The 12,383-nt window shown below is 44.4% G+C and overlaps 1 protein-coding gene across 1 annotated transcript in view; it reads left to right on the forward strand.

Annotated features, from left to right (window-relative positions):
* Positions 1-12,383, forward strand: part of LOC126282239 (heat shock protein 75 kDa, mitochondrial-like) — a 266,503-nt gene that overhangs the window by 57,824 nt on the left and 196,296 nt on the right. The window contains exon 3 of the mRNA XM_049981826.1: positions 3,847-3,929. Within this exon, the coding sequence (XP_049837783.1) occupies positions 3,847-3,929 (83 nt within the window). The remainder of the gene's footprint in view (positions 1-3,846; positions 3,930-12,383) is intronic.

Consider the following 12,383-nt stretch of genomic DNA (forward strand, 5'->3'; position numbering starts at 1 on the left):
CACTAAGGGTTACCATTATTGGTCATGCATATGAACTGCCGACGGTTAATAGACCCATGCCTTTCCAGCTTTGCCTTTTCTCGGCTTGGGCAAACTATGTTTCCCCAAAACAGGTGAAGTGAGTCCCACTGATTCAGTTCCGGTGAAGGGCAGCACTTTGTACTCGTTGCTTAGGGAGATCTGTATAAGACCCTGAGACCCCCCTGGTCCCTCTCTACCATGTACTGGACGCCTAGGTCTACCATTGACAAGTCTCTTGCAGTGACTTTTGAACATATCACTACTGAAGACAAGTATCATGCTGCTGGCCATCTTTTTCATTGAAACCGCGAGTTCTAAAATAACCAAGACAGAAGAAATATTTGCACATAGGTTCTGTGTAAATTAACAGTATGTAATGGATTTTTCCTAAAATTTCAAATTATTCAGTTCCATGATAGAGGTCACTTAGAAGTTCACTTCTAGTTTATTAATGTGTGGGCCTGTATTTTTATGGCTATAGCAAAGGGTGTTTCAAAAGGATATTTCAACTTTGAAAATTCATATAAATTAATTCGTAGTACCTACAGAGGTGACTGTAGTGTCAATTTGTAAGGAAATACATCATGTTTTGTCTCGCGTAGTTCGCTAGTGCTGAATCGCACCGTAATGCGCGCTAGCGGCAGCTGGGTTAAAGATGGTTGCCTTCACTGGGCCCAAGTGTGCTAGCTGTGTGTTTTGGATTGAAGAGTCGAAGTCGGCGACAACAGTTCAGTGTAATTTCCGTACTAGCTACGCTAATGATCATCCTAAACTGAACGGTTTTTGTGCATTGTGTACGGCCCCTTTTTCCGTGATAGAACCATCATCAGGATAGTGTACCTGGATATGTTACAACAATTTTTGATACCACTTCGTGCAAGATGGTGCACCACCCCACTACGGGATTTTCTCAGTGGCCGCTTTCCAGGTCAATGGATTGGCCGTGATGCGCCAGTTGCATGGCCCCCACGTTCCCCAAATGTGACACCACTCAAATTTTTGTGGGGATTCATCAAGGATATTGTGTTTGTACGCCCTCTGCAGACTTCTTTATCTGAATTTAGAGCAAGAATTTACAACTCCACTGAGTAAATTACTCCTGCAATGCAACAGCGAGTTTGGGAAGAAATTAACTTCCGATGGGATGTGCGCAGGAAACCTGATGTGTTTCCCTACAAAATAACTCCAAACCCAGGTGTGTATCGTACGCTGTTTGCAGATCACGAACACCCCTTCATGACGATAATGTTTCCTGACGACAGTGGCATGTGACACGGCCAGTGTGATGGAGTGGTTCGTGGAACACAGTGGCTGTTCAAATCCTGCCTCGGGCATGGATGTGTGTGATGTCCTTAGGTTAGTTAGGTTTAAGTAGTTCTAAGTTCTAGGAGACTAATGAGCTCAGAAGTTAAGTCCCATAGTGCTCAGAGCCAACACATTGGCTAGTTCCAGTTGATGTGCTGGTCCCCCAACTCGCCAGATCTAAACCCGATCGAACACATCTGGTACGTGATTGAACATGGCGCCATAGCTCATAGCCCCCCCCCCCCTCCCCCCCCCCTTCCCACCGGAATTTACGGGATTTAGGTGACGTTTGTGCAGATGTGGTGCCACCTCCCTCCAGCGACCTACCAAGGCTTCATTGCTTCCATTCCACCATGCATCACCGCCGTTATCCGTGCCAAAGGTGGACATACGAGCTTTAGGTAGGTGTCATAGTGTTCTGCCTGATCTGTGTAAAATTTGATAGTGGCTTTTGCAGAACAATGTACTCTCCGCGTAGAGACAGTGCGACTTAAGTTAAGCAAGTAACAACTCACACAGAGGTATAGCTTTCGAGGCTTCATCCGCGTATTGTACGGAAAGAAATCTGAGGTATTGTGAAATAAAGTATCCAGAATGAATTTTCATTCAGTAGCGTAGCGCACATCGATTGCAAACTTCCTGGTAGATTAAAGCTGAACTCCTTAGTAAAAATTTGGAATATCAAAGAGTTTACTACAGTGGCTTCTAACAATACACCCATTAAGGTTTTTACAATACTTTACTAACAAAATAAACATAATTCCTTCTGAAAACAAGAACGATTTTGCTTAGTTACAAAATATCATTACGAAACAAAGCAGATTCTCTCCCAAGAAAACAAAAACAGTGAAAATCATTATATGAAGATTATCATTCTTTAGTAGTGAGTTTGAGGTCCCACTCCTCAATGGCAGATTCAGTGAGGTCCTGAAGATTGTTGGGTGGATTCAGACGGTGTGCAGTGGCCACCTTGAACAAGTCCCATGCATGATCAATTCCATTCATGTCTGTAGATTGTGCCGGTCAATAGATTCGATTGATTTTGCATCATCGAAGATACCGAGACACTGCTAGAGTAGTGTGCTGTCTTGCATTGTCATCGACTAGGATGGCGTTGTCGCCGACTTCACATCTGTAGGGGCTAACAATTGCTTGCAGGATGTCTTGGATGTGTCGAGAACCAGTCAGACTGCCATAGATGGAAGTTAGAGGGGTGCGCCCCCTGTCTTTGTTGCGCCCAGAATATAACACTTGCACGTGCAAACGGATGGACTTCCTGAACGTTTCGGCGATCCTACTGTGGTATAACGTTTCTCCAAATCCTAAACGTCTAGTGCCCGGTCGAAGACCAATCCTGGTCTCGTAAGCAAACATGACATTTCTCCATACTGCTACGGTCCAATGTTGATATCCAAGAATCCAGGTCCTTCAAGTGTGTCGGTTCCGCTGGTTCAGTGCAAAACTTCTGATTGATCTTCTGGAATGAAGACCACCCTGATGCAATCTTCTACGCACTGTTTGGTCTGAGATACGAATCGGTACTGCACAGGAGGTCATTTCCAATATTTCAAGCGGTTGATGTTGGGCGCCACCGAACCAACAGTTGTAGGAAACAGTCCTGGAATGGTGTTGTCATAAGAGGACGACCACTGCGAGATCAGTCGTTCACATTTCCCTTCTCTCCGTTCTTTCTCCACGCCTTAGGCACACCACTTTGAGTGTATGACGTGCTGAATGTAAGGCCACTATCAAAGTGTTGTCTGGATCTGCGTGGCATGGTGATGCAGTGCTGAACGCAAGCTGAATGAAGCTGTTGTTGATGACTGGACTGCTTGCGGTGTGCCGCTGCGGCAGCGACATGTTTCTACATGCCTGGGAAAGAGTCACAAAGCTTGCCATTAGTGAACACCGTCCAGTAAGCAATACCTAACTGGTTAATGCATGAAGTGCTTAAGTCAATCAGACTTCTAGTATTGTAGACTACATTTTACGATAGTATTCCAAACTTTTGTTGGGTAGCGTATGTACCGAAACTGGACTTCTTTGCTTTGGCAAGCTAATGTCATAATGTCAGGACGAATGTATGCCTTGTCATGTACTGTATGGTTTTGTGTCCTTAGTAGAATTAAAGTTTTCCCTGTTGGAGCAGATTAAATTTTCACTCTCTGAGGCATAACGGCCATTGTTTTTCGTACGTGCTTACCGAATCTTATCACGAGGAGTGGACGGAAAATTGACAGACCTGCTTAATTTTCATTTATATTGTACACTTCATTTACGTCTTGCTTTTTTATGCACACCTGCTTTAAGTTTGGTGCGCCGTTCCTGATACGTGTTAGTTAACTGATTTTGCTTACTTGCAGGGAAGTCGTCTTAAAGAATAATCTGCTTTTCTTTTTCTCATAGTTACACATTTGTGTGTCAGAAATACTTTAGAGTACCTTAATCTGTTTTTTTATGGACCATGGCCATCCTGGCAGACTCGTTGCTGATCTGGAACGTTGTTATGCTATGTTGCAGGCTCCAGCGATCGACATGAGTTCCAGGCTGAAACGCGCATGCTGCTGGATATCGTCGCCAAGTCGCTGTATTCGGACAAGGAGGTGAGGGCTCGCGCCTTTCCCTGTGAGCGTGCCACACTGCAAGGTCTGCTAACAATTTCTTGCAGTAGAGCCCCAATGAACTTGCCTTTTCCCGAAATAATGGTTATGTTCAAAGTCTGTTCTCGTCGTAGGAGGCTATTCATCAAATCATCATTTTCCAAGTGCGAGTACTTTCAAGCATCTGGCCCTATTCATTTTTAGGCACTAGTGAGGGCTCCTGATCGTATGCACATTAGTGAGAAATGAAAAATGCATACATAAACTTCGATATTATTTTCAGTTCGAGGTGGAGAATCTCTAAATTTTTTAATTGTGAATGAAATTTGTCCAAACCCTTTTTTTGAACGATACGTTAAGTAACTTCTGGCCATCTACTAAACATCTTCCAGTTCTTGTTCGCGCCCCTTACACGTAAAGTGTGCCAAGTATCTTTGCTAACTTGCGTTATCGTGAAGGGCACAGCATTGGACACGGCAGCAACCGCGCTATTTATGACGACTATAGTCACAGACGTTAGATATGGATATAGTAATAAATCTGATCTTTTATTGGGTCGTGGGTGGCCGATTCCGTAGGTATAAAGTTAGTATTACAATCGGGATGTGAACGCCGTGAAGTACGATCCGAAATCGTGTTCTCTTATTCACATACTCGCTGGTTACTCGGCTTTTGATTTATCCCAGTCTTAGAGTAGAGAAGAAAGACATACATTTAAACTCGTTTTCGACTTTTTCACATGTCAGCCCCATCACACCACGTCCTTTTTCACCTCCTCCTCCTCCCTATTGATTCCCTCCTACCCTTCTCTCTGTCCATCTCATCCCTCTTCTTTGCCAATCTCCAGCTCCTCGTTTCTCTGCCCATGTCCTCCTCCCCCTTCTCTGTCTCCTCATATCTCTGCTTATCCCCTGCTCCCCTTTCTCTGTCCATCTCCAGCTCCTCATCTCTGTGCCATGTCCTCCTCCCCCTCTCTGTCTCCTCATATATCTGCTCATCCCCTCCTCCCCCTTCTCTGTCCATCTCCAGCTCCGCATCTCTCTGCCCATGTCTTCCTCCCCTCTCTCTGTCACCTCATATCTCTGCTCATCCCCTCGTCCCCTTCTCTGTCCATCTCCAGCTCCTCATCTCTCTGCCCATCTCCTCCTCCCCTCCCGCTATTCATCTCCTCCTCCCCTCCCTCTGTCCATCTCTCCATCCCCTCCCACTCTCTCTCTACATCTCTTATTCCTCCTCCTCCTTCTGTCCATCTTATTCTCTTCCCGTCTTTCTGTCCATCTCCTCTGTTACCGTTTTGAATGCCACTCTCATCCCATTGGGAGGTAGGTGGTTCTTAATCTCCACAGTGCTTATTTCCAGATATGATATGTGTACGGATACCCCCTACTTTGAATGTCTTTGCTCGGCGTTTCCAAACCAGGGAGACTGTTGGGTTTTGATTTCGCACGAGCGGAAGGTAGCGACCACGTGCTTCAGCGCGCCTCATGTAACTGTCTCAGTGGAAACCATAGTTTAAGGTAAAACCTGTCTACAGAGGCTGGTAAGGCGGGCCAGCCGGACAGTTCCTGGGATGGAATTATATTCGGTAAGACCCACAGAAAGAGCCTCTGCGTCTTTACTGTGTACTCACCCGTATCAGTTCGTGCTTCTGGTTTCACCCCGAGATTCCTCCACATTAACACTGGCGGCTGCAGTCGCAGGTCACGACAGACCTTCCGTCATAAGCAAGTTTACTCCAGATCATGACGGAAAACTGACCGACACTTGATCAGGCAGTCGCGCAGGGCTACCGTCCATGTAACGCCGAAACGCTCTTGGTGGTATCATTCACATGGCTTTTCTCTGATTGTTTCTTTGTCGACCAGTGCGAATATCGCCCTTTGCATTACAACGAAAAATGAGACACCGTTGGGTGGCTTGGGTGGCTTGCGGAGTATAAATGTAGATGTAGATTCACGTTATTGGAAATGACGTCCAGCGTTCAACGACCGTAAGTACTAGTTTGTGTACAAATTACTACATAAAATGAAACGAAGAAAGAGCTCCTGAACAATAAAGACCGAGCTAAACCTTGGGTAAATTTATTTTATCGATCATAAGGTTGCGCATAACTTTTTCTTGTCACGCCTAAGTCTTGTGAATCCAGCACTAATATCAGATCTACGAACAGCAAGTTGCTCAGTAATTAGGAAGTGTGTCGAACTCTAGGGATTCTACCATTAGCAGTGAACGTTAATGTACTATTTATTGAGTAAAAGCTCTTAGACACGAGCAAATCTCCCTTAGCCTTAGAGTCTCAACTATTACGTACCACCTCAGATTTTTCGGGGATAAAGTCTAAGAGCTCTTAATCCACATATGTTTAAAAGACAGGTTTGTCAGGGTAATAAGACTACCTCTGCAATATGTATCCGTAAAACATGGACGGCCTTCTTGCGAAATATTTCATTTACGAGTCCCAAGTTGCAATCGCTATTCATCGATAAAATTTCAATGTGTGTCTGTTATACGCCTGGAATTTTTCCAGGCCGCAATAAAACTTCGGTTTTTGATAGCTGATCGGTGCATAACAAGAAAATGACAATTAGAGGCAATGGTAATGCGATGATGGAGACTCTTCAAAAGGAACAAGATCCGGAGAAAATAAAATTTAAACATCCTTAGGAAGTGTGGTGCAGGTTGACTCTTCAAGTAAAATCAAAGAAAGAAGTTGCATCACAAGATTTTCATCACGAACTATTTTCATCGAGAAGTATAGGGAAGAAACTGGTGTAAATAGATGGAGGATATATTTCAAAAAGACAGTTGTTACAAGGACTTATTGCAAAATGCAAACTTTGACGGCCATAAAAGCTAAAATTACTAAAATTTACGGGATATCAGGCCATGGTCGTCTGGGATCTCGTAGGTAACACATCGTTTCGTCGCCGTGTGTGGAGAATGTCTTCAGGGGGGATCGTGAGTTCCACGCTGGTATGGCACCCGTGGCGGCTGGCCATTGACTCAGTGCGAGTCATCGTGTGCTCTGGACCAACATCGAAGCCACGATCCCCCTGAAGATGTCTTTCCACGGGCGGGGACGAGGCGTGGGTTATCTCTGAGATCCCAGAAGACCACAGCATAGTAGCCCGGACAGTTTTAGTAATTTTAATTACAAGGAGTACTGAAATGTGAAAAACGAAGTTGAAACAAAAAAAAAAAAATTCTTTCAGCGGTAAGAATGCGTTAGTTCAATACTTAATACTATTCGCTTTATACACCACCTCTGCGATCCTGTTGTACTACTAGAAGCATTATGGTCGAAGCACAAATTTAAATTAATTGGTCGATAAGAAATTTCATTGTAACGGGAAGCAAGAACTGCCATCCCAAAAAGGTGTGTTTTCAGCCTTGAGGTCGAGTCCATTAGCATGTTATCGGGCTTGTGCTCACTATTTATGGAATTGCCTTGGAATTCAGTATGAGTCACAGCTAAATGTTGTATGTGCTTTGTGTATAGTAGATGCAAAAAAAATGTACATGTCGTAGGCATTGGGAACTTTGTTGTATCTGAAGTGTAATGGTTTCGTTTATGTCACTCTTGCATGAGTGGTGTGGACATGGGCGTACCCAGCGAGGGGTAGGGAGGGGGGCAGCTGCCCCCCCCCCCAGAAGATATTCGCAGTTTTTCACTAGTTTATTGTTTTATTTAATAAGAAATGCCGAATGTTTTCTCGGATTGTACAAGTGCATTCTTGTATTTAAAATGTTTATTAAAAGCAGTTTTTCACTGGTTTACTGTTTTATTTAATAAGAAGTGCCGTATGTTGTCTGGAGCCCTTGTTTCCTGATACTAGTATGACCATGACCTACCTGCCCCCCCCCCTCCCCCCTCCCAGTTCAGATCCTGGGTACGCCCTTGGTTGTGGAGTATGGTTTCGTTAATTTCTTGTTCAAGACGTTGTGTGTGTGTGTGTGTGTGTGTGTGTGTGTGTGTGTGTGAGAGAGAGAGAGAGAGAGAGAGAGAGAGAGAGAGAGAGATATATATATATAACGTAGGGGGTTGGGGAACGGTGCCACTTCGAAACCTACTTCTCTCAAAGAAGACAAAGAGTACCGCCAAGCTTAAGGTCCCCATTCGACGCATCACCATCAACAAGGCCACACGCTGTCGGTCAGCGAGATCCTGCGGAAAAATTGGGAATGTAAGTCAGGAAGGCCGCGCGAGCGCTACGGTCGCAGGTTCGAATCCTGCCTCGGGTGTGGATGTGTGTGATGTCCTTAGGTTAGTTAGATTTAAGTAGTTATAAGTTTTAGGGGACTGATGACCTCAGAAGTTAATTCCCATAGTGCTCAGAGCCATTTGAACCATTTTTGAACTCCGGACGTTATCACGAATTCTGAAGGTCACACAATCGTTAGCCTCCAGCTTTTCTGTCTTGACGGCCAAACATTGGTGATCACTCAGTCTTCCGGTTATATCGCTCGAATCTGTTCCCTCCAAATCGAGTGCCACTGTTGTAACGTGTGTTGACAATCTGTGTTGTGGGAGACCGGTATGTTGAATGATTAGAGCATTCGCAATAGATTATCGCTGAGAGGAATCTGGACTGTTGAGATTATGAAAGAGGCGCTTTAATCCGTAGAACAGCACAGGAGCTGAGGTCTCGGTGGATCGTTGTGAGAGAGGTGATCGATTCAGTGGAAGCACAAGTAACCACTGATCAACAAGAGAGATTCGGTACACGCTGAAGAGCTCAAGTTGTGAATAATAGTAATTGACGTGCTATTAAAGAGAGGAAGTCAGCCTGGCATCGAAGTGCGGTGATCCCTGAAAATGAGGTGCACAAGTTTTTCACAACTCTCGACGACACATCGGTTTTACTCAGGTTTGTAAGGTCTTGCCACATTTGTCGGACGGTGAACGAAGCGCGGGCGCGGATTCCGTTCTTGTTTTCCGTTTAATTACCTCGTCTTCGACGCCACGTTAATCTCAGTCATACTTTCTTCCTCGCCCTTTTTTAAGTTCCATGGATGTTTGGAACATTTGGAAAGATTCACAAGGTCGTTACAATTCAAGCCGTCACATTTGTTTCTAGGAAGCATCCGCACGCTTGTGGACAGAATGTATGGCGACGCTGTCCAGAAATAATGTACGAATTTATATCAAGTAATAACTCCCCAGGTATATTAAAGTCTTCAACGAGCTTGTAAGTCAGGTACATAGAAAATCCATCCTCCTCTTTAGTTATGTGATATACCCATTTAATCTTCAGCATTCTTCTGTAGCAATACATTTCGAAAGCTTCTATTTTCTTCTTGTCCAAACTATTTATCGTCCATATTTCACTTCCATACAAGGCTACACTCCATACAAATACTTTCAGAATCGACTTCCTGACAGTCTCAGGACTGAAGACCACAACATCAACAACAGAAAATCCATTTTTTGTTACATTATGTCTCGATGTATTCTAGCATTCGTGGATCAGCTAAACATTTTTAATCATTCACTTGGCTACTGAAGTCACGGCAGCAGCACTGTAAAAGGGCATCAATGATGATAAAATATTACCGATAATCAACGTTGTTTTGATTTAAAGACACCGGAGAAATTTCCGTTCTACGATCTCCGGTAAGCTGTGTGTGGCGGCCAGCCAGCGCTCCCCTGCTTCCCTCTGATTTCGACCAACTTCAGCCTACAAGTCGGAGGACACGCAAAAGTAAGTTATGTTTTCAGAAAAACCAGATGTTAAACATTACGACGCACTATGTATTTCGTACAAACTGGGATCTGAAGTGGTTACCAAAACGTCTACTTGGTAAGTTAGCACATTCATTATTCACGAGAAATAAAAGTAATATAAATTTTCATTCGCCGGTTGCCGAAATGCAAGGGAATTACGACATGGCTTAACGGGACGATGAAGGCCAAATTATCGACGAAATCGTCTACTAATGTTTCTAACCTGGATTTGACTCTCAGTGCAAACTGTGTTTTGCGTTTTTCTACCGTATTCTTTCGAAACAAGAGAACAAGAATAGCTTTTGCACATACACGCTCCTGCAAACTCTGAAGTCAATGTATATACTACTTTTAACGTGTTTTGGTAGTTAAGTGTACTTTGATGTTCATTTTTCATTAAACTGCAGTGTTTTCACTGCCTGTAACAATCAGCAAAAAACTGTAGCAATTTGGAAGAGGTGTTTTTTTGGGGGGGAGGTGGTTGATGGTCAATAATCACGTAACATTTCGGCCACTGCTCCGTTTTTACGTTTCCTCAAAAGATAATATTTTTTGTACGGAAGGGAAAACAAACAAGAACAGAAACTGTCTACACAGGAAATGGGCCCATTTCGTCGAAGTTCGCAGGCACTCCCGTCGATCAACCGACAACCACCTTCATTTAGTGGTATGTTGATTCCACACGGTCTGAGTTGGATTCCGTGTCATGACCTTTGACCTCCTCCTTTCCGTATGGGGAAGTTGTAAAAAAAAAGGTACTTCTGAGAGACAGAGGTTATCAGAATAGGCGACGTGCAGCCTGTTCTTAGTGGGGCAGTGTACGTCTGGCGGTCGCAACGGTGTGCTCCGTTCCGAGCCGGAAGCGCCGTGTTTGCCCTGTGGGCAGCGGACGTTGGTGCGACGCGACGCGAAGGGCACCACCTCCGGCCTTGCAGCGTATTGATCCCCTCCTCACACGCGCACGCACGCCGCAGCAGCTTTTAGTCAACACGCATCCCCGTTCTTCAGGTGCACTGCCTGGTGGTCTGTCGGAAAGGTACAACTGGAGGCCGTGTGTGAGTCCCGAATTGCAACGCTCGTGTTCGCCAGTTGTTCGCAGCGATTGTATTCTTTTCAAGGCCACACCAACGCCCTTTATCGTGCCGAACTGGCTAGTTCCTGAACTGCAGCCGGCTACCGGCTAGAATACTGCTGAAATTAGACGTTCCTACGCATAATGAGATCGGTCAGCCGTCGCATCCGTGGACTGCCGTTACCACTTGAACCTCTATACTTGTCTGTAGACGGCAGTTATTTGTTTCTGGTGGTTTTGTTAGGAATTCAGTACTGGGGTTGCGGTGGAGCTGCGCTAGATGAAAGTAGGAGTTCTGCCATCGAAAAGATAGAAATCGGAGCTTATGTATTTAAGAAAAGTACAAGTAAACCCGTGAAGAATGGCACGACCCGTCCTCACAGCGTTTCTTCCCTCAATACCTCGTCTCCTATCTCCCCAACTACACAGGAACTAGCGAGACTAGCACTCGAGGAAGAAAGAATATTGCGGAGATATGGCTTAGCTACAGCCTGGGGGATGTTTCTAGAATGAATTTTCACTCAGCAGTTGAGTGTGCGCTGATATAAACTTCCTGTCAGATTAAAACTGTTCTCCGGACGGACACTCGATCTCGGGAAAGCTCTCAAAAGGCAAAGGTACCGAGTTTGAGTCTTCGTCCGACGAACTGTTTTAATCTGCCATGAAGTTTCATATCAGCGCACACTCCACTACAAAGGGGAAATTTGTTCCGGAGCTCTGAACTTGTTAACTTAAAACATGAAGAGAAGACAAATTTTTTTGATCGTTATTCTAATTATTACTTTTATAAAAATAGTGTGCTTTAATTTGACGATAGATTCAATAAAACTAAATAGTTAAAATGTAAATGCTTTACTTAGTCCCCATTCCAGTTCTTTTTTAAGTACGAAGTAAATTTCCACGTATGGAAAAACAAGTGGTTTCTGGAGTTCGCCAATGCCGCAAGGCATTGAGATGGTGTTAGATCGGCTGGTCCCGGCGGAGGTTCGAGTCCTCCCTCGGGCATGGGTGTGTGTGTTTGTCCTTAGGATAAGTTAGGTTAAGTAGTGTGTAAGCGTAGGGACTGATGACCGTAGCAGGTAAGTCCCATAAGATTTCACACACATTTGAGCATTTGGTGTTAGATTTTCTTGTAACGAAGCCACTTTCCCCGCAACCACTTCAAAAAAAGATGCTCGCACCTTATCCACCAGCTGGCTTAATGTTCCCGTATCGATGCCATTGTTTCAGCAGGAAATGTTGGGTGAAGTGTTTGACACTGTATTGCTACTACTGCTACAATTACTACTACTGTTACTAGTATTACTACTTCGGTACAGCAGCGTTAGATGGAGCTGAATAGTACCTGAGCGCCGGCACCATGCAGTTTTCTGGGCCACTTCGATTGGAATATGTACAGCTACACTTTCTTGGATGAGAATATGACACTGTGTAACCATTTGTCGTCATTTTTCTGTAAGACGTACTACAAAATATTTGACATTAAGTTCGTGGTCTTTCCTGAGTGTACGGTCGGTAAGTATCACGGCAACTGCGTTCCGTTTAATGACCTATGTAATACACTATTTTCAGTCGGAACGTAATAATGCACTCTTCCTTGCCACATTAAAGATAGTTCAGCTCACTGGAATGCATAGACTAAGTGACAGCAAAGAACGGC

Source organism: Schistocerca gregaria, chromosome 7, assembly GCF_023897955.1.
Source record: "Schistocerca gregaria isolate iqSchGreg1 chromosome 7, iqSchGreg1.2, whole genome shotgun sequence".
NCBI classification, from domain to species: domain Eukaryota; kingdom Metazoa; phylum Arthropoda; class Insecta; order Orthoptera; family Acrididae; genus Schistocerca; species Schistocerca gregaria.